This window comes from Drosophila grimshawi, unplaced genomic scaffold, assembly GCF_018153295.1.
Source record: "Drosophila grimshawi isolate 15287-2541.00 unplaced genomic scaffold, ASM1815329v1 contig_848, whole genome shotgun sequence".
In the NCBI taxonomy this organism is placed as follows: domain Eukaryota; kingdom Metazoa; phylum Arthropoda; class Insecta; order Diptera; family Drosophilidae; genus Drosophila; species Drosophila grimshawi.
This window is the reverse complement of record NW_025063692.1, coordinates 14,710,958-14,731,028: the sequence shown is the minus strand read 5'-3', so window position 1 is coordinate 14,731,028 and position 20,071 is coordinate 14,710,958. Positions and strand designations below refer to the sequence as shown.

General features: G+C 38.3%; 3 protein-coding genes across 5 annotated transcripts; 2 read left to right on the top strand and 1 right to left on the bottom strand.

Annotated features, from left to right (window-relative positions):
- Positions 1-5,512: 5,512 nt before the first annotated feature.
- Positions 5,513-10,574, top strand: LOC6565184. 2 transcript variants are annotated; one of them, XM_032738177.2, is made up of 4 exons: positions 5,513-5,542; positions 5,716-5,911; positions 9,960-10,112; positions 10,323-10,574. In XM_032738177.2, the coding sequence occupies exons 2-4, from the start codon at positions 5,768-5,770 to the stop codon at positions 10,482-10,484; spliced, it is 459 nt and encodes a 152-aa protein (XP_032594068.1). In that variant the 5' UTR covers positions 5,513-5,542; positions 5,716-5,767; the 3' UTR covers positions 10,485-10,574. The 2 variants fall into 2 exon arrangements, with proteins under 2 accessions (XP_032594068.1, XP_001991897.1); XM_001991861.3 differs by lacking the exons at positions 9,960-10,112; positions 10,323-10,574 and adding exons at positions 8,598-8,690; positions 8,779-9,295.
- A 62-nt stretch (positions 10,575-10,636) lies between these two features.
- Positions 10,637-13,044, bottom strand: LOC6565186 (fibrinogen C domain-containing protein 1). Its single transcript, XM_001991863.3, has 4 exons — positions 12,695-13,044; positions 11,798-11,976; positions 11,164-11,733; positions 10,637-11,101 (listed from the first exon to the last, which is right to left on the bottom strand). Exons 1-4 carry the CDS (start codon positions 12,794-12,796, stop codon positions 10,957-10,959), a joined length of 996 nt encoding a protein of 331 aa, XP_001991899.1. The 5' UTR covers positions 12,797-13,044; the 3' UTR covers positions 10,637-10,956.
- Positions 13,045-13,102: 58 nt separating this feature from the next.
- Positions 13,103-15,193, top strand: LOC6565187 (angiopoietin-related protein 1). 2 transcript variants are annotated; one of them, XM_001991864.2, is made up of 5 exons: positions 13,103-13,366; positions 13,429-13,475; positions 13,548-13,664; positions 13,883-14,419; positions 14,594-15,193. In XM_001991864.2, the coding sequence occupies exons 1-5, from the start codon at positions 13,250-13,252 to the stop codon at positions 14,736-14,738; spliced, it is 963 nt and encodes a 320-aa protein (XP_001991900.1). In that variant the 5' UTR covers positions 13,103-13,249; the 3' UTR covers positions 14,739-15,193. The 2 variants fall into 2 exon arrangements, with proteins under 2 accessions (XP_001991900.1, XP_032594067.1); XM_032738176.2 differs by lacking the exon at positions 13,429-13,475 and having other exon boundaries at positions 13,311-13,366.
- The last annotated feature ends 4,878 nt before the right edge of the window (positions 15,194-20,071 follow it).

Genomic DNA, 20,071 nt, shown 5'->3' with positions numbered 1-20,071 from the left:
ATTTATTGCTTATTTTTTTGATTTTCTATTATGTAAATAGATTTTATTAAAAAATAATTTAACGTTAGATTTTTATTGCCTATATCCATTATAAAAGTTAGCAATAAGCATTATGAAATCGTGACAGGCAGAAGAAGACATCCATCTACAGACAAATATTCTGTAACTGCCATGATATTTTGGGAATGTGTTTTTCACATACTCAAACAGCTGAGACAAGCATAAATGTTTTAATACATATATGTAAATAAGTATGTTAAATTAAGCAATGCTTGTGCAAAATGTGCATTTTATGTGATTACATTTTATGCAAATTTGTGTATTTAGATCGAGCTCAATTAGAGCTATACTTTGTTTTTATGATTATTATTTTTTTCGTTTTTGTCTTATTTATTGGGTCAATTAAAAATGTTTGTAAGACATTAAGCAATCTATGTACTATTTATTATATTTGTTAGCAATAACGAGTAAGCCTGTCTGTTGTCTCAAGACAACCTTCGAACAGATATTGCTTAGTGACTTACACAGAATTATCTAAGCAAGGCTAACACGAACCGCTTAACTGCAGCTTGCAACCCGAGGCAAATAGCTTATGTACACACATCCACAAACACATACATCTAAACATAAATATATATTTATATATATATATATATATAAATATTTTATAAGCTGTTTTGCTTACTTGTTGTAATTATTGGGCTTTGAACTGGCTAAATAATCACCATTGAGAATTCAGCATGCAGCAGCCACAACTAGTCAGAATTAACCTTTGCATTGAGCATAATACAACAATTAATAATCTTGAATCTAGAAGAACAAGTTCTGGGATATGTCCAAATGGTTATTGTCGGCACGCCCATATTAATTAAATTCGAAACGAAAATTGGGAGCAAGTGCATATATATATTTATGTATGTATACATATGTATCTATGTTGAAGAACTTTACCGCGGTCAAACAGCTAACTAAAATACTAAGTGCTTAATTCTAAATCGACTATAAATCTTATATTGCAACACCAGCGGCTTACGTGACTCATAAAAAAGTATTATAACCAAGTTGTGGCTATGTATGTGGCAGGAATATTCTTTAGATTCGGTATATTCGTCGTCATTTTTGTGGCTATTGGTAATCGTTGACTTACTAATTGTTTAGAGTGTGCTTGATATATTTCCATTCGAAATTAGTTGAATATATTATCATTAACGTTCTACGATGAGGCCACAATATCAAAATATCATTCGATTGCTCTTAACTCCAACTTGTTTTTCTATCAATATGTATATTATTATATTGATTTGATTTCTAATCGTGTATAATTTTCGATTAGCGTAAATATATTCAAAATTAGAGTAAACGCCGGTCTGTTTGCCTGATTTTACCTCGTTAACATTTGAATTCTTACTATTTCTATATAGTTTCCATTTTGCTGTGATTTGCCGAGGTAAGGTATTTAAAAGTATAATACCAATATTTTCGAGCACTGATCTTAATGTTTGATATTAGATATGCAGACAATTTAAATTGTGCCACAAGCACTGCCAGTCGGTGCAAGAGTAATCTGAGGTCTTGGCCGGTCATGCTGGTAAATGTAACTAACGTTCGCCCTGGGCCATTCGCTAGTTAATGGACTTGTTTTGTTTAGATAGTCATTATCCACGTGCACTGCGGGCGCCCTGATCTGTCCAAAAGTACGAGTCTTTCGCGTATCGCAATGCATTGTAAAGAACTTGAGAGCATGTGACATTAGTAAACAACTGAATAATGCATAATGACGAATCATTGTGAACGTCGACAGCATCAACAACGACAGCTGCATATTGAGCAACGCAAAATTATGGTTGTAAAAACTGACAGCCTAGCGAGTGGAGAACATGTTGCAGATACTACACATTTGAGGCGCCATCACTGGGCCCCTACAAGCGCGCATAACTGATGGCCTGATACATGCATACATACGAGTATATGTATTTTTGATGTTGCACATAGAAATATACAAATGTGACCCAGTCGACCCATCGGCCAGTTGACATTTACGCAATGGGAGAGCGCACGCATGGCGATCTATTTTAGCCAGGTCAATGAAGTTGACAAGGACGCCAAACACTGACGCTAACAGAAAAGTCGCCTCGCAATTATGCTTTATATGTTTTTTCGTGGAGCGCTGGGGGAGAGTGGGGGGCGGGGTTGTGTAGTTAATCGTTAACATAACGTTGCGCCGTTGTGGTAGTTAAAAATGTTGAGCGACGCGAAGTCGCGTCGTTGGGGTCTTGGCCATGTCAAATACAAGTATGTATGACAAGTGAGCAGATTAGTTTAATATGGCTACATATAAATAAAAAGCACAGACATTGTCGAGCCCGTGCCAGGGCCCATTTGCATGTCAGTTTACAAACTGCCTCTGGTGGTGGCCAGACACCCAGTGGCAAACATGAAACACTAAACAACAGCAACAACAGATTGGCCAACGCAACACTAACTGCCGTTGCATGCTATTATGGGCCATATAGCAATTGAGGCGCCTGAGTGACAGCAATTGAATTTTCATAGTCAATTTGCCAATGTTTTTGCACAAAGCACATTAACTAATAAATAACCCCATAAAGACATTCGGTTTTTCCTCTATGTACAGCTTTTAATTATTCAATTTAGTAGAATTAGTTAATATTGTTAATTATATTATCTTATTCTTAATTATATTATCTTTAGTTCGAGTTATCTTTATCTTTATCTGAACTTTTTAAGCTCATACAGGGTATGAAAATGTTCTTAAATATTTACACAAATGAAAATGTGCTCAAGGCAAGCTGAAGGCAGCTTGCAGATATCTTCTAGGATTTCAACTAGCTTCACGTTTCCCATTTGCAGCTTTCAACAGTTTTTAGCATGCATCCCATTGAATTTAAGTATGTCTTTAATATTCAGTGGCCTTAAAGCTGTCGTTAAGGTTGCAAAAACTGAAAGTTAATTAAGCCATGGCGAAGCAGGCCAAAAGTAAAAGGCAAACCCAGCCCAGATCCAACCATAGGATACAGCAGCCAGCACAGGTTGCACCGGCTCTGCGACACCTGACATTGAAATGCGTTCCATTGTGAATTGACCTCTGAGGGTTACTCTGTCCACCACTGGTTTAACCTAACGACCCACAAGCGATGACAGTTTTGTGTGCTGTTTTACTAAGGCTTCCTTTGCATTAAGTCTTCCAATGCGCGTTGCTGCAGTCTGTCGTCTATCTTGTTTTATGTATGCACATTCATTGGAACATATACATTTATTCATTGAATCATATATTATTTTTTTACTAAACCTATCGATAGTTGGAGACTCGATGTATCTGTTTGCAAGCTCATTAGCATGTTAAATGAAACGCTTTAAATTTATTTTTAAGTAGAGTTGTCCTACTGATAAAACCCAGCAGGGTTTAGGGTATTTTCAAGTCATACAATTTGTAATTGCTTGCTCTAATATATATACATTTATGTTGGAAAATTAGTGTTTCGAGTATTATTTGCCATTATGAATAACTCACTTAAATATTTATATTAAAGGAATATAAACAAGATGGTCGAAGCCAGCCAATGTAATGCAATTGAACAACTGAACTGACTGGTATTCTTAGAATCATTCTTTGACAGTGATTAGCTAATTAGTGATTTTGTAATTTGCCTGATAATTGCTGGCAAGTTCGAGTGCCAGTCACAAGTTACTTAATTTACCAAATTATCTAGTCAGGCCAGAGATCATCAGATTACATATTCTATCGTGTTTGGCAGGCATTATTTGCAATTTGGTTATTAAAATTTTTAAAATTTGTTGACCTGCTTTCTGTTCAGCTCACCTGACGGCAATTAACAGGCGCAATTTACTTCAGATATCATTTGTATACTCTGTGTTACTTACCTTCAATTGAGAACCGTGAAAATGTAGAAATGTTAGCAAATCATTAGAATCAGCCAAACTTATTTATAGTGACAAAGATTTGTAGAGAATATTTAGTTAATTACTTTATGAAATCAATAAAAAAAAGGAGGGGACGGATAAGTTGTATGCCAATTAATAGTATCAGCAGATTTATAACTAAAAATAAACAACTTTTCTGCGATTTCTAGCGTTTTTTTTTTGTTGTTCCAGACATGATTCTAGCTTTCGAATTATTCCAATCGAAAGTCCAAATTTTCTAAACAATACACAACAAATGTGTAATTGTATGCATAAGTTCGGATGGGGAGAAGGGCTTCTTGACTTCAATACAGACTTTACATCTATATAAAAGAGTTACGTTGAAGTAATATTTCGTAATATTTCGTAACTTTAGAATGTCCAAGATTATCTAGTCTCTTTGTTTTTGCGAAAATATACATAAGTATATTTATATATATAAGTTGATAGGTAGCAATCTAAAATGATCATATTTATATATGTATATATAAGTTGATAGGTAGCAATATAAAACGATCATTGGGCAGGCTAAGCAAAAGAATGGCATTAAATAAATTATTGCGCATACGTAATGCATGCAGTATACACAAGTACTGCTCGTGCATATGACCAACTTGTGTTTTAATTGAAAACCAAAAGTACGAATTAAAAGAGCATTGCAAAAACACAAGCACCAAATAATTACAACTACTATAAAACAACAACACGCTAAGACGTTGTTGAGAGCCTTTAAAGTTGCTGCTGCTGTTGCTGCTGCTGCTGTTGCTGCTGCTGCTGTTGCTGCTGCTGCTGTTGCTGCTGCTGTCGTAGTTATTGTTGTTGTTTGCAACTTTTGCACTTTATTGAGCGCTTTTGTTCAAATTTGCGCTCAAAACGTGTTCACAGCTTCAATGCGCTGCCAGCGTCGGCGTCAACGATCAACGGTAGCGTTAACGTCTACGTCAACGCTGACGCCGCCTTGCATACTGATATCGCTGGTGTTGCCGTTACTGTTGTTGCTGTTGCTGTTGTTCCTGTTGTTGCTGTTGTTTCTGTTGTTTCTGTTGTTGTTGCTGTTACTGCTGAGCCATTGACGCCTATAAGCGAGCGCGCGCGCGCGTAATAAAATTCAATTCGGTTTTGTCAGTCTTCCATTTTGTATACTGGTACGTACGCATACACATACACATACACATACACAGACACATACACAGACACATGCATCTATATTTCTGTATACATATGCATGCATACATACATAATTTTGCTTGTTTGTTTTTGTTTTACTTATTTTTTTTGTATTTTTTTGTTGGTTTTTTGATTGTTGGCCAAACGAGCGCCATGCGCTACGCCGACGTCGACTGCAAAAGCTCCGACGACTGCGCTTTGGCGCTTTGGCTGTGTAACCGATTTTTTGGCCACTGCTAAATCATTGAAGTAACTTTCGTCTGCAGTCATTTGCTTAAAGTTAGTGAACGTGCTAGTATCGCATATCTGCGGCAGCTGCTTTAAAAGTTTTTGCTTGTGTTGTGGTACTTACTTGCCAGTTGCTAGTTGTGTGTTGCTGCTGTTGTGTGTATATACCATTGTATACCATTTGATACAACAACAATTCAGTTTGGTGCGTGCCCGTTGAGAGTGTTGTTTTTGGGCATACCCAGTGTCCGAAGGTCGCAAACGGCATTGCGCATGCGCCGTGTGTGTTTGACACGCCTGAAAATATCAAAACTGATTTCGCTTCTCTCTTTCTTTCTTTCTTTATTTCTATTGTATTCGTTTTGCAAACTGCATTAGATCTGAGATCGAAGCAGCAGGACAACAGAAATCCGAAACCCAACCAACAAAAATGCAGTTCACAATGGGATGCATGATGGCAGTGATGCTGCTGCTGTTGGCAATCACACAACGGACGATATCGGCACCAGCGGAGTCAACACTCACGCTCCAGGACAGCAGCGAGCCAGCCGAGTTGAACCCCATCAATGCAGAGGTAATGTAACCAAGTAGCCAACAACGAATCAACGAATCAACGAATCAACAATCAACAACCAACGATCAGCAAGCCAACAAACCAACAAGCAGCAGTCACAGCGCTTAGCAAATTGTAGTAGTAACAGTAACTAGGAAGCAAATTGCATCCAACTCAGACTCAGGGACTGACAACGCGCCCATTGTGTCATGAGAGGCACAAACTTGTTGTAAGCTCCTTTGCCCCGCCAGCTGCAGCTGCTGCTGTTGTTGGTGTTGTTATTGTTGTTATTGTTGTTGCTGTTGTTGCTGTTGTTGCAGTTGCTACTGAGGCGTAAAAGTCACTTGCCAACTGCCTGGCAGCACCTTTATTGCGTTTTTTGTTTTTTTTTTTTGTTGTTGTATTTTGTTAACGTTGTTGCTGGTGTTTTTACTGTTGTTGTTGTGTAAGCTGAAGTTGAGCACTTGCTAATTTTGTGGTCGACTGACGTTGCTGCTGCAGTTTTTTCCGCAATTCCGTACAGTATTATTGACCCAATCGAATTGAATCCGTCTCGATCCGTTTCAATCTGATCCACGCAGAGTTGCATACGAATGCATAATCCAATTACCAATCCATCCAACGTTTCAACAGTGTTTGTGACCTTGGGGGCGAAATCAAACGCTTAGCCAAGTGACGCACATCCACATCCACACACACACACATATGTGTGGATGTTTATATGGTAAAACTTATTACGGACCTACGCTAACATTTCAAAATCGAATAGCAGGCGACGAGCAGCGGGCGTGGATAACGAACCAAGTTGTGATGGCATTGCGACGGGTTGCGAGTGAGTTGATGACGCCACAAATCGGAGAAGCGCCCATCAGGGTATTTTCATTTCTTTTGTTGCTTATCTGCTTTTGCTTTTTATCTGTGAAATAGCCTGGCATTTAAATTGTGATATGTGTAACGCATTGAAGGAGACGTCTCCGATCCCATAAAAAGTATATATAAATTAGTTGCTCATTTCATAATATTTCTCACGTTTTCGCATGCAAAAATGAAAAACAAAAACAAAATAATCAAAAACGGTCCGATGGCATCAATCGCTTGGGTTTTTTAAATGAAATATTCAAATTTGTATGGGACTATGGGGCACTCCGCTAGGGTAGAGTATGCAATCTTCGATGTGCCTCAGATAGCTGTTCTTTCATGTTTTCGTTTATAACTAATTTGCAGCACTGTGTGAACTGTTGTTTTGGTGTCTAGCAAAATTATTGCTGTCTACCTAATGGAATGTTATCTAATCCGAAAATCAATCTAACAGCTGTTTGTAACTTGATTGGCAACTATGGCATTTTTTTCACTTTCTATTTGTCATTGATGTGCTATTGTTTTTTTTGAAATATAAATTAAGTGCTAAGAGAATTGAATGCAAGGAAATTTTCAGCATAAATATATATATGAAATATATATTACATGCAATATTGCATTCATAAAATGAGTTAGGTCAAATTGAGCGAATGCAAAGAAGAGATTTTCCAAATATTGATTTATTTAAGTTAAATAGTAAATCGATTAAGCTTGACAGTCGAAGGAAATCATCATAAAAAGGTCGTTTAATAACCGGAGGCACTGTAAATTAACCATACGGCAGCAACAACAACAAAAATAAGCAACTACAATAGGACAGAGCGCTTTGCAAATGCGTTTTGTTTAGAAATTAGTAAATTTGAGTCGCGACTGGGGCCACATTCGAGAAATGCATACATATCGAGTGTTTTGGTTTTGTTGGCAATGACGATGTGAATTTTAAACATGGACAAGCAAAAGTATCTCGAATGCCGAATTGTCGCCTTGTTGGCTCAAGTATCTGTGTCTTTTAGAATAGACATAAGTAGTTTTGTGTGTGCGCGTGTGTGCATGTATTTATTTATAATCACATTTATGTATTTCGATTGGTTTTCTTGCAACGACTGACTCGAAATTGGGTCAAGTCTAACCAGCCTCGAATTTCAACCTTCAAGTCATTTTATTTACACCAATCGTACACTCGGAAAAAAACGATCCCCAAAATATATAGTTTGTGCCTGTCAAAACAAAAAGGTTTTCATTTCTAAATTGCATTAGATTTTTTTTACAAAATATATATTACATTTTTAAGTCCATTATATTTTGTTCTCTTTTTCTACCTATTTATTAGTTATTAGAAATCTATTTCCTTTTTTAATTAAATGTTTCTCGCTGTCGTCACGTCAAGGGGTTTTCTTTAAAATTTTATATTTTCAAAATAGATTGGAGTATATAAAAAATAAGAAAACACAATATATATCTTAAGAATATCAAGAATTTCTAAAATGGTTTTCAATTTGTATTCATTTGCTTAGTCCATTCAGAAATGATGTCTACAACTAGGATATTTTTTCTAAGTGGACATACAAGCACATGTACATAAATTTGTATTCTTATTATTACCGTCAACACATTAAGCTTAAAGGCAATTTGGTCAGACCAAGAATTGTGCGCAATTGATTGCCACTCATTAAGACAGCCTGCCACAACGTGAGCTGCATCAGAAACTGATGCTGCTGCTGCTGTTGAAGCTGCTGCAATTAGGTGACAGCAGCAATTGTATCGCCAGCAATTTGGCAAGTCACGCGATTCCAATGTCACCATGCCAATCTCTTTTGTGTTCTCTTTTCTCTCGTTATTCCTATTCTAGGAGGTGTTTGGCGCTGAGCTTGAGCGCAACAAAAGAAAACTGCCCGAAGCGACATTTGAGGCGAAAAATGCCGTACTCGGATTTGTCTTTGGCGTAAGTATTTCGAATCAATTCAGCAAACCACTCAATTGATTAACGACCGCACCAAAATATGCACATCTGTATGCATGTCCCATTGCAGAAGATCGACAACTTTCTGGATACGAAGACACGCGTGATTGAGCAGCTGGATCGCTCCAATATTGAGAAGAATAAGCAGTGGGACATTAAGAACCCTGTGCCCATTAAGGACTTCCAGACCCTAATCACTGCCGTCGTCTCACCGAAGATCCGCTCGATTGGCAACATTGCCAATGACCTGACAACTGGCGTTTTGACCACCATAACCGCCTTCAGTGGCTCCTCGTCGGGCAATGGAAATCCGAATGCTGGCCTTGGCAATGTCGTGTCCAAGTTCTTGGGCTTCTCGGGACCCATATTGCAGGGCTCGTCCGGTGGTGCAAATGGCATTGCGGGCGCCACAAGCCCTGCCCCCGATTCCGATGAGGCGGGCTATTAAATCGACTCGATGACTGACTAATTGGCCAACTGGGCCGATTGTTTAGGCCTGGACCTAAATCGTTCGTTGGTCTGTTCATAAAATGTGGTCTTATAATTTATGTACATCACACACAAACACACACACACACACAAACACACACACACACACACACATACACACACACACACATACACACACACACACACAAGCACACACACACGCACACACATGAAACACACACTCTTGAGAGAGGAGTGAACTTTCCTATGTTACCCTCTGATGCTCGCACGCTTTCATTGACATTTCAATTCTGTATGATTTTTTTTTTTTTGTTTGTTGTTGTAGCTTAGACTTAAGTTACAATTCTGTTAAACACTTTCAGTTGGCTTGTCGTCAGGGTAATAGATAAGTTAAATTTTATGCTACCCATTGTATTCATGTTTGTAAATATTGGCGCATATATGTACTATGTAACTTACGGCTAAATAACCATTAATAAAACAAATGAATTTTTACAAATGTATCTACAAAACATTAAAAACAAAAAAACAAAAAAAAAAAAAAAAAAAAAAAGAAACGAAACCGAAACCAAAACCCGATTTTTCAATGCGACTCTGCGATCTGTGTTGACCTTGGGCTTGTGTTCCTCATGTTGAATATATATGTATATATATATATATATATATATATATTATAGATATGTACCTATGTGTAGTATAGACAGAATGCTACCTATGATAAGTCAGCTTACTCACAATCCTCTACTCTTTCTTTTTCATTACGTTCATATGTATGTCTGTCTCTGCCCCTTACTCGATCAGACCAAGCGACGGGCACGCGCCGGGGGTAAAGATCCGAGCGACGCCGTTGAACTGGATCGCAAAAACGTTTCGTTCGAGCTGCCCGACGAATTGTTCTCCAAATCATTCAGCACGATCACCCAAACCTCCCAAGCTCTTTCCCGCCTTATAATGGTAAGTGATATTCAAGAAACATTCAGATTTCCAATACAAAATAATAAAACTGTGGTGAATCTTAATTAGCGAGCTTCTCAAACTTTAAAGCTCGAACGAAAGCTTTTCACAAGAAATCGATAGAAGTTTAACAGAGCAGTTTTATAAAATTACTTATATATGTACAAATATTAATGCTTTAGTGCTTTCTTTTTCCTGTTTCCTGCCAAGAACTCCGCACGTCGTTACTCCCGCTTTATTCTATTCTTCAAGCCAATGTTTGGCGACGCTTTGGTAGTCAAGGGCTATGAGGATCCCACAACCACAACCACAACTACCCGTCGTCCCACGAAATCAGCCAACGATGGAGGAGACAGACTAAATGAAGTTTAGAATGGATAATACAATTTAAAATTATACCCATACACAAATATGATTGAAAAGTATTGTACCGATAATTAATAGCCAGGAGTACTAATTACACTCTCTTATTGTTCAATATCAGCAGACAAAACGATTTAGTCGTGTCTTCAAAGATTTTGCAATGTATGCTTTAAATATTTGTATCTGACTTTCCTATTAAATATCCTATTAATTTTTAAAATCAAAAGTCAGAATTAACATTCATTTAGCTTTAAATAAAAGCGCGTAATTGGAATGTAATTACTTAATTACTATTTCGAAATGAGTAATGCTTAGGGCTGGGTAATGCATTTATACCTTAGTATCTCTAATTTTGGTTTGTGATTTGTGATTTATTTATCATTAGGTTATGGGATTTTTGTTGTAATTTTGTATTAAAAAATATTTGTATTTATATTTGTATTTATGTTGCGTGTATGCATATACTTAATGGGGAATGTCGTTATCTGGCGCTGGTGCGTGGACGTACTAGGAAGCGCATTAGTTTCATAGATCCCTTGGGGCCACTGAAGAAACCTTTCCACAGGATGCCCTTAAAACCATCCACATCGCGTTCCAGTAGGCGCTGATACATTCCAAACGGATTACTGCCAATTGAATGGTGTATACAATGGGAATGGAGCATTATACAAAATGTGAATGTCCTCACCTGAGAGTGCAGACGCTGCCATACCAGAAGGCTGCCGATTGGGCTGCAGCGCAGTTGTCATCGCTCTCGTCGTTGTCCTTGTCTTGAGTGCTGAACTTCTTGCCCACATGCTCACGCAGTGCATCGGTAGCGTCGCCCTGATATTTACCCAGTACATTGAGACGATACTGCTCGGACTCACTGCCAATGCCAAAGCGATCATAGAGCGCATATCGCCGGTCCTGGTTGCGATTCTCCATCTCAACGAGCAGCTCGCAAACTTCATTCGTGCAGATTTGGTATAGCCTCTCCAGGCCAATAAAGAACTCATTTGTTAACGGGCCAAAGCCGATCTTATAGTCGGCCCACTTACGATTGAAGTCTTCGCTACCATCAACGCGATGCGCGACCACAATCCAGCCTCCACCATGTGTCTTCTGGTCACAGACCACAAAGAACGAGTCCGTGTTGGCGCGCAGACGAATCAGCACTACGCCGTGCTGTTGCTTGTGGCAGTTGTGCTCAGTTCTCGATTCGACCGAATTGCCATCATCAGCCCCTTCAATTTTGCCGACAGATGGGAATACACCACTGCAATGAAGTGTTTGGACTGTTGCTTTATTCGAGCTGACTCAAGGGGAGATTGATTACCTACATGCGCGTCCCGATGCTGAATGGTTCTCTGGGGCTGATCGGGGCACCCGCTCGTCGCAGATCTACCAGCTGCTCCTGCAGGTTGCCAATTTGATCTCTCGCACTGGCAATATCTTTCGAAAGCGCCTGGATGCGTGTGGTTATAGTGCTTAGTGCTGATAAAGGACACGTGCCAGCTGTCTGTGTATGAAAATTATATTATTATTATGTATATATATATATATATGGATGTATATAGATGTAGATATCATGTGAAGAAGTAGCTCCGCAAAGATGAACGCTTTGAAGGGTACCACAAGAGATGTGTATATACATCTATTCGTGATTAGTATCGTATATTTCACGGAAAGAAAAATCATAATATTTATTATGCAAGTATGTTGTAATGTTATTAATCGTACATTGGTTAAGGGTTAGATGTCAAGGACTTCTTTTTAATTGCACGTTATCTTGTATTATTATAAATATATTTTTATAGCTGACTAGAATCAATGTTTATTTAGTCTTGAAATCAATGTACAAATGGCAAATTAGTTGAAATCGAAGTTACGAAAACAAAAAGAAGAATATATATATATATATATGTATATATATGTATCTCTATATATATGCATATATGTGTATAGCTCTGACGTGTTTGTCTGTGGTTAGTCCGATTACATATGTACATAGAACGAAACCAGATTAACGTCTTTTTATAAGTATCTAAAATTATCTATGCAAGTACAATTTTCAGTATATGAAGATTGTGACCGCAAGTGGGTTATTATTATTATTATTATTATTATTAAACAAAGCGAGTTGCATTTACACATTCAGCTCGTGTTTTTTTTTTTAAATTTATTTTGGAATTTTTTTCTCAATAGAATCGAATGATTTTGCTTTGGCAATGACTCACCATATTGTCCATTGGCAGCATCTGTTCGCCCAGATCGTTGTGCGTTGTGGTTAGGCAAGCCAACATTGTGACCAGAGTGTCCAACTGCAGAATTTGCGACATAGCGTGACTGTTCGCATATACGGCTGTACTGAGCCTGGCTCTTGATTCCCGCTAATGCGGCTCAATACCACTTGTTTTCACAGTGAACACAAAACAGATCAGCAAAAAAGGTCGTCAAATAGCTTACAATTCAGCTAAATAGATTCCGATGCATTTCAAAACAAGTATTCTAAGTCGATTCGAAGTCGTGTTACCGACACACCGATACTTGTGCATCTGAGTATATATACTATAGTTGTTGTTGCAAACTCGCCTACGAAATAGTTGCTAGTTAGCCAGTGTCTGAGGGTCAATTGCGCCGCAGTCGCATACTCGAGCTGTAAGCGTAAACACAGCAAACACCCGAGCACCCACAAACTGTATACAATTACCCGAGTACGCACTGTAATCTGAATTGGTCGCACAGACTGTTGGCTGTGTTATTCTGACAGCTGACAACTGATAACTGACATCATGACTCTGGAAACGCTGGTAACGGCATTGGCCTGCCTGAGCACGACGACAACGCTGCCAGAAAAGCCCATTCCCATTATTGTGAAGAACTCAGTGGAGCCGCTTCGCGTGGACAATGTGAGTATTTCCCTGTGTGATAATTCCAAAGAACGCAATCTAATCAACTCAATGCCTTTCAGAGCACTGGCGGCTGTCCGGCGGCTGCGCTGGGCGGCCTACTGGCGCGGTAAATGGCATTTAAGGATGCAATTAGTTTATGCGAGCTATGCTTATTGTTCAACTGTTTCTTTTATTCCAGTGTCCAGCACATGACCGACGAGGTGCGGTCACTTCGAGAGGATCTCAATGAGCTGCAGCAGCTCATCGATGAGTATAAGAGCCAAGCGCCAGCCAGAGTACAAATTGAGCCGTCCATGTAAGTCTTAGTTTCACATTTCACAATGTATCGACGTTGCAACTAAAGATCAGTAGATACATCGACTGGGTCGAGAACATACTGAACTTATAACAAAGCCTTGCATATTCTATTGCCCAGAACAGAATATATGCCGTGGATTTCAATCACCGATATCTCAATAATTCACTGAGTCACTTTAAATATATGTAAGACACAATATTTCTCTAACATTTTAGCCTTGCCCCTCGGCAATTAGATGTGAGCGACACACCTCGCAGCTGTATCGATCAGAAGCACGGCCTGGTGCTCATCCAAATTGCACCAGATGTGGAGCCCTTTTATGTGAACTGCGACCAGAATTTTAGAGACGGTGGCTGGTTAGTAATCGCGAATCGCTTCGACGGCAGCGAGGACTTTAATCGCGAGTGGCTTGCGTACAAGACCGGCTTTGGTGCGCTCAATTCGGAGTTCTTCATCGGGCTGGACAAACTGCATCGCCTCACGAACAGCATGGATCACGAGCTGCTAATTATAATGCGCAGCAAGACGAAGGAGGAGCGCTTCGCTATTTATGATCAGTTCAGCATTGGCAGCGAGGCCGAGAAGTATTACCTCTATGTGCTTGGCACCTACAGGGGCGATTCTGGCGACTCGCTGCGTTACCATTCCGGCAAGAAGTTCACCACCTACGACCAGGACAACGATGACAATGCCCAAAACTGTGCACGCTCTCATACTGGCGGCTGGTGGTATGGACGCGAATGCTTGGAGAGGTAAGCAAAACACTCAGCTGCAAGTTAGTTTCTAAATTAAACAATCAGTTTATATAATTCAGCTTATACTCAGCTAAATACTTCTATTAGTATTAATGGCTATCATTTATGTATATACTCTATATATACTCTAGACTCTATATATGCACGCACATTTTCTGTTTGTCTTTGCAGCAATCTCTTTGGCACATTTCAACCCACTCATGGCCAGGAGATTGGTTATTTTAAGGGCATACTGTGGAAAACTTTTGTACCCGGTCCGACCGGCTCTCTGAGATATGTTCGCATGTTAATTCGACCTTACAAAAAGACGCAATGATGACCTTGGGATACGTTTTAAATGCGCTCAGCGTACAAGACTCCTAATTAGACTCGAACTAACCTAACCTCCTCACCTAGTAGACACTATTTAGAACAACATTATTATTGCGTTATTATTATGTATGAATACAACATCGTATTTGTATTCGCATTAAATTATTATTTTAATTATAAGGCATTGAGCTTAAAAACCAAACATTTTTTTGTACAGTTTGTTCACAAATCGTTTTCTTGCCGTACAATATTATATTTTTGTACAAAATGCAGGCCATAATTGTATTGATATTGCAACAAATGAATTGAATTTAATTTCCTATTGCTAAAACGCAATGATTTATTAGAAAATTATGTATTCGGCTTTACAGGATACATTTTGAAATATTCCCAGAAATGTAATTTTCTAATCATATTTACTTATTCACTTAAATATCATAATAAAATTATCAATTAATTATGAATAATCTGTTACAAAAAGTTAAGATGAGTACGATATATACAGTATCTTAGTGACTATCTTTGAGATACTAAGCTGGTCAGCAAGAAAGTTGTTTCCACCACTTTCCATATGCTCATACACTGAATAGCAGTGTATTCATTTAATTTTTGTTTGCTTTTTGTAAATGCCAACCATGTGGAAGGAATTCTTATTTGTTTGTGGTATTGACTATGATACAGTTTTATTAATAGCTTTTTTATGATAATCTTAGTGCAATGCTTGGCTGAGTACTGGGAAGGCGTTGAAAAACGGGTTTTAGTCAAGTAATTACAGTTTTCGCTTTAAATGATATTCAATTGATTGGCATATAATCGTAACACAATAGAAACTAAAACAGCAACGAGAATCGAGTCAAACTGGGAAAACAGCATCGCTCATTTCATGGGAATTATCACGAGTTATTCATTTTGTTCATTTGAACACAAAAACTAAGCCATCTGTTTTCATTTGACGAGCACATTGTGGTTTGTGCTTTGTGCTGTGTACGAGTATGGATTCAAATATTATTAGATGCTATTGCTTGATATATTTATATATATGTATATATGTATATATATGTGATGTGTGTATGTAATATAATTTTAAATTATTCTTTAATTTACGAATTTTAATTACGAAGTTACGGCGAATGGTATTTGCAATAGACTATCAATAAATAATACATATATATGTATATGAACTGACGATCCTTAACAGGAGGGAAATTTAGAACTGTCAGCTGGGATCAAGAAACGCACTATGTACCAATTCAAACAGTATACGTTTACAGGGTATGCGAGCATTCGTATAGTCTCTGCGACACTTCTGTTCATACAGACAGAGTATTAACATCAAAATAGGCTGCATGCAACTTGATGCATATGCATATTATTGATCAACTGCGTATACATATATATGTATGTATGTATGAATATTCATGTGCGCAAAACTTTGAAACGGAAATGTTGCAATACAACTAGAATATATTTTACAACTGGGTTCAGGGTAAATCGTAGTCGAGCTCACTCGACTACATCACTCTTACTTGTTTTTGTTGCATATATTAACACGTATTTTATGTTCTGTTTTATAAGAATGCGTATAGATACAGCTTTGCGAACAATTTTGAAAAAATGAAAATATTTAATTACTATAGATTTTTTACATGCTGAATTTTCCGTAGAGCATAATTTTTAAAGTTAAGGATAAATTGACAAAATGCACAATATATACCCTCTTATGCAGTGTACAGTGTACAAAGAATGTCTGACACAAAAACTTTAAGACTCTCACCGCAATAGTTTGGGTGGTTGATAGTAAATAAATTTGTGGCACTTGCATTTCGCTGCTTGAACTTTTTGACAAAGTCAAAATGTATTAAACAAAGCTCACGAAGGACTGACAATGATTCCTGCTGGGGCATGCGAGCTTGCGGGTTGCTCGGTCTGCTTCGTTCTTCTTCTTTTTCTTTTAAAAAAATTTCATAAAACTTTTGCTCGTTTGCCGCTAATAAATTATTTTTCAGAAAGTTTGCGCCGAAGGCGATACAGCAATGCGATGGCGGTCACTAAGCTGCCCACAGAAGGGGCCAAGCCTCCAGCCCCCCCAACTCCGATTGCCAACTTGAACTCCAGCTCCAACTATGACATGGATTCCAATTTTGACTACAACGTACAACGGCTCCAAGTTGTAGTACATTGTCCATACAATAACAGCACGACTATTACAACGCTCGTTTGCGCCTCTTTCATGTCCTTGGTGTTGGTGCTGGTGTTGGTGTTGGTGTTGCTGTTGCTTCTGTATATGTTTGTTTGTTATTCCTGTGTGTTCGCTTTGTTCATAAATAATTTGCGCCACAACTCAATTTCATGAGCGTAAATCACTGTGTGGTCACTTGGTGCTTGGTACTCTCTATTGGATTGGGTTCCGGCTATTCCTACTGCCTTGGCTGCCTTGGCTCTGGTTTAGTGTCCTTCGTCTGCTACTTCTCCTTCCACAATTGCCGGCTGTCAATGCTGTTTATTGTTTCACTTCTTCTTTTCAAATATTTTTCAACTTTTCCTGTTTTTCGGTTCGTTGTTAGTGGCCATTTACCATACAATTCTTTATTTATGTGTGCCGGCCAGGCAAAAAGCTATAAGCTGCAAGCGCTCAGCTTCTTTGTGTGCCGCAAAAGTTTTTTTTTTTTTTTTTTTGTGCCAAGCGCCTCGGGGGAGTCCAACTGAATCAAGCGAACAAACCGGAGGAGGCCCAATGATAGTCCTGGGTTCGCTTTGTGACTCTGTTGTTGTTTGGCACGCGAGTGTTAAATCAACAGAAAGTTTCGCCAACTTTTCAATTGGCTTGACAAATATAAAGAAATTTACAACGTCCCATCGAAAATGGGTCGGGAAACGATGGAAAGGCAAGGCAGATATTTATAAATATATATACACATATATATATATACATATTTATACAAGAGCAAAGGACATGAATCGAAATCAAACTTGTTATAATAAGTATGTATGTATGTAAACTATACACACATTTATTTGAGTCATGAATCAAATGTCCCTGCGTAAAACAGTACATTTTTTGAATGGATTAATATGTCCCGAGTTCATTATTCTTGATTTCTTCTAAATTGAGATTTTATAATTGTATACCTGTGGGAGCACGTACATGCCGGGGAGAGAGATACATATATAAATACATTTTGTCTTTCATTGCCTTTTCATTAAAAGATCTGAGAACATTTTTGTTTTTGGTAATGGATAAGCAAACAGTTAACTTAAATTTGCCCAACTGAGGCAGAAAGTATGTTGTCTAACCGCATGCAACACAATGCAGAGCTCAACACATGAGTGTAAGAAGCATGTAGATTTAATGAAGCGCTACACATTCCACTCATGAAAATGCAATAAAAACTACATTACACTAAATTCTCATATTTTGTGGGCGAGCGCGGGTTAAGCGGAGAGCAGCGTTTGGAAAGGCCAGTTCTTTGTCCTTTGTTGTTTGTTGTTGTCTGCATACTCTGGAACCATTAACAAACAAACAACAAAAAATCCATTATCCAGTTTGCAAATGTATGTAACACTTTGAAGAAGGCATCTGCAACATGAAAGATACACATTTTGTATCAAGACAAACAGCTGACTCGATCTAGACAAGACAGGGATATTATTAAATGAGAGTAATACTATTCGATTATTCGATAACTCCTTTTGTTTATGGGCGAGAATATTGAATTTATATTTCAGGAAGCAATTGCATCCTGGAAGTGCAGTCGTCAACCTAAATCGAATAGAGTAACTTTGGGTCGGACACTCTCGACTTCAACATTCTTGTGCTTCGTATTTTTCGTCTTATTTATTTATTTTATTTTTGTTTTTTTTTTGGGGGGGGGGGGGGGGGTTTGGTAAGAATTGTTAGGGGAAGAGTTTTGGCCAGGCTCGGGCTTCGGACGGGCAACAATAAATTGCAATTCCAAGTCACTTAAATTGCAACAAATAACGGGAGGCAAGCTGACAGCCAAACGATTCCGATGCTGACACAGACGCAGACTGAGCAGCCGTGAAATGTCAACGTGTGGCAGCAGGCGGCGCCAGGAGCCCGCTGCCTCCCTGTCCATGTCTCTGTCCTCTACCCTGCTCCTGTTCTGCTCCTTATTCTTGCTTTTCGTTCGTTGTAATTTTTAGCGCAAATTTGCTTTTGCCATTTTGGTCATTGACTTTATGTGTGTGCATGTGTGTGCACGTGTGTACATGTGTGTGTGTGTGTGTGTGTATGTGTGTTTGAGAGTGTTTTTGTTCGGCCCTTGACTGTCAAGCTGATGCAAGATTGTATTTGTTGTTGTTTTTGCAGCTGGCAGACAAATCTTGGCAAGCCGACTTGACCGAGACGAGTTTTTATGAAATTCCTCTCTGATTTATTTACACCAAGAATTACAGATACTATACGTGTAAGTCCTTATTGTCCCGCTAAAGTGCATAAGGTATTGCATTCACTTTATATATTTATACATATATATATATGTATATACACATTTGTTTACATGTACTTCACTCTGCAGCAAATTGACTCTTACTGATATGGTCTCTTGTCGCTTCTTCATTCGGAATGAATAAAATATTTTACAACAATTATTGGCAATGATTTCTGAGCATGAAAACTGCATTACTTACAGCCATACAAGAGGGCACCATTAAAAAATAATGATACATATAAAATATATACCCGATATATTTATTCCGTCTGACAGACGTTATTTTTCTAAAAAAAAAAGCCAGTCATATAATTTTCGATTTATGTAAAGTTCTTCTTTGACCACATGGTTTTTTTTTAAGAGTTTGCTAGATTTGGAATTAAAAAAAAAGACTAATTTCTTAAAGATCGAGTTTCCGTGTTAATAAAAAAAGTCAATAACAATTAAGTTTTGATTAAATTAAATGAAACCATTGTCACATGCGGCACAGGTTTTCAATTGGAGAGAAAAAGACATTCAAGCCATCCAAGCGAATGGTCTTGATTAAAATGAAATGCTATCCAATTTAGTTAGCTAGCCAATCCAACCGAAGTGGGTTCATGGATCCGTGCTGGCTCCATGGCTCCATGGCTCCATGGCTCCATGGCTCCATAACAAGTCAGCCACCAGAAATGAATTGTATACACGAAGACATACAGGCATGCACACATCTATAACGTATACCGGTCACAGAGCATAATAATCAATGGCTAAACAGTCGAGAGTCAGACGGCAGTGTTCAGATCGGCTCTGAGAGTCAATTCCATAAAAGCCACAAAAACTAACGGCCAAGATAGGAAAAAAATGTTACTTTATGCGTATGGCGTACAAAAAACCAATAACAAAA

Excerpts from the sequence above, each read along its gene's own strand:
- LOC6565187 (XM_001991864.2), top strand. The coding sequence starts at position 13,250 with ATGACTCTGGAAACGCTGGTAACGGCATTGGCCTGCCTGAGCACGACG. Across the intron at positions 13,665-13,882 it reads GTACAAATTGAGCCGTCCAT|CCTTGCCCCTCGGCAATTAG; the intron begins GTAAGTCTTAGT and ends CTAACATTTTAG. Across the intron at positions 14,420-14,593 it reads GGACGCGAATGCTTGGAGAG|CAATCTCTTTGGCACATTTC; the intron begins GTAAGCAAAACA and ends TTGTCTTTGCAG.
- LOC6565184 (XM_001991861.3), top strand. The coding sequence starts at position 5,768 with ATGCAGTTCACAATGGGATGCATGATGGCAGTGATGCTGCTGCTGTTG. Across the intron at positions 5,912-8,597 it reads TGAACCCCATCAATGCAGAG|GAGGTGTTTGGCGCTGAGCT; the intron begins GTAATGTAACCA and ends TTCCTATTCTAG. Across the intron at positions 8,691-8,778 it reads TACTCGGATTTGTCTTTGGC|AAGATCGACAACTTTCTGGA; the intron begins GTAAGTATTTCG and ends GTCCCATTGCAG.
- LOC6565186 (XM_001991863.3), bottom strand. The coding sequence starts at position 12,796 with ATGTCGCAAATTCTGCAGTTGGACACTCTGGTCACAATGTTGGCTTGC. Across the intron at positions 11,977-12,694 it reads TGCTGCCAATGGACAATATG|ACAGCTGGCACGTGTCCTTT; the intron begins GTGAGTCATTGC and ends TTTCATACACAG. Across the intron at positions 11,102-11,163 it reads GGCAGCGTCTGCACTCTCAG|TAATCCGTTTGGAATGTATC; the intron begins GTGAGGACATTC and ends TTCAATTGGCAG.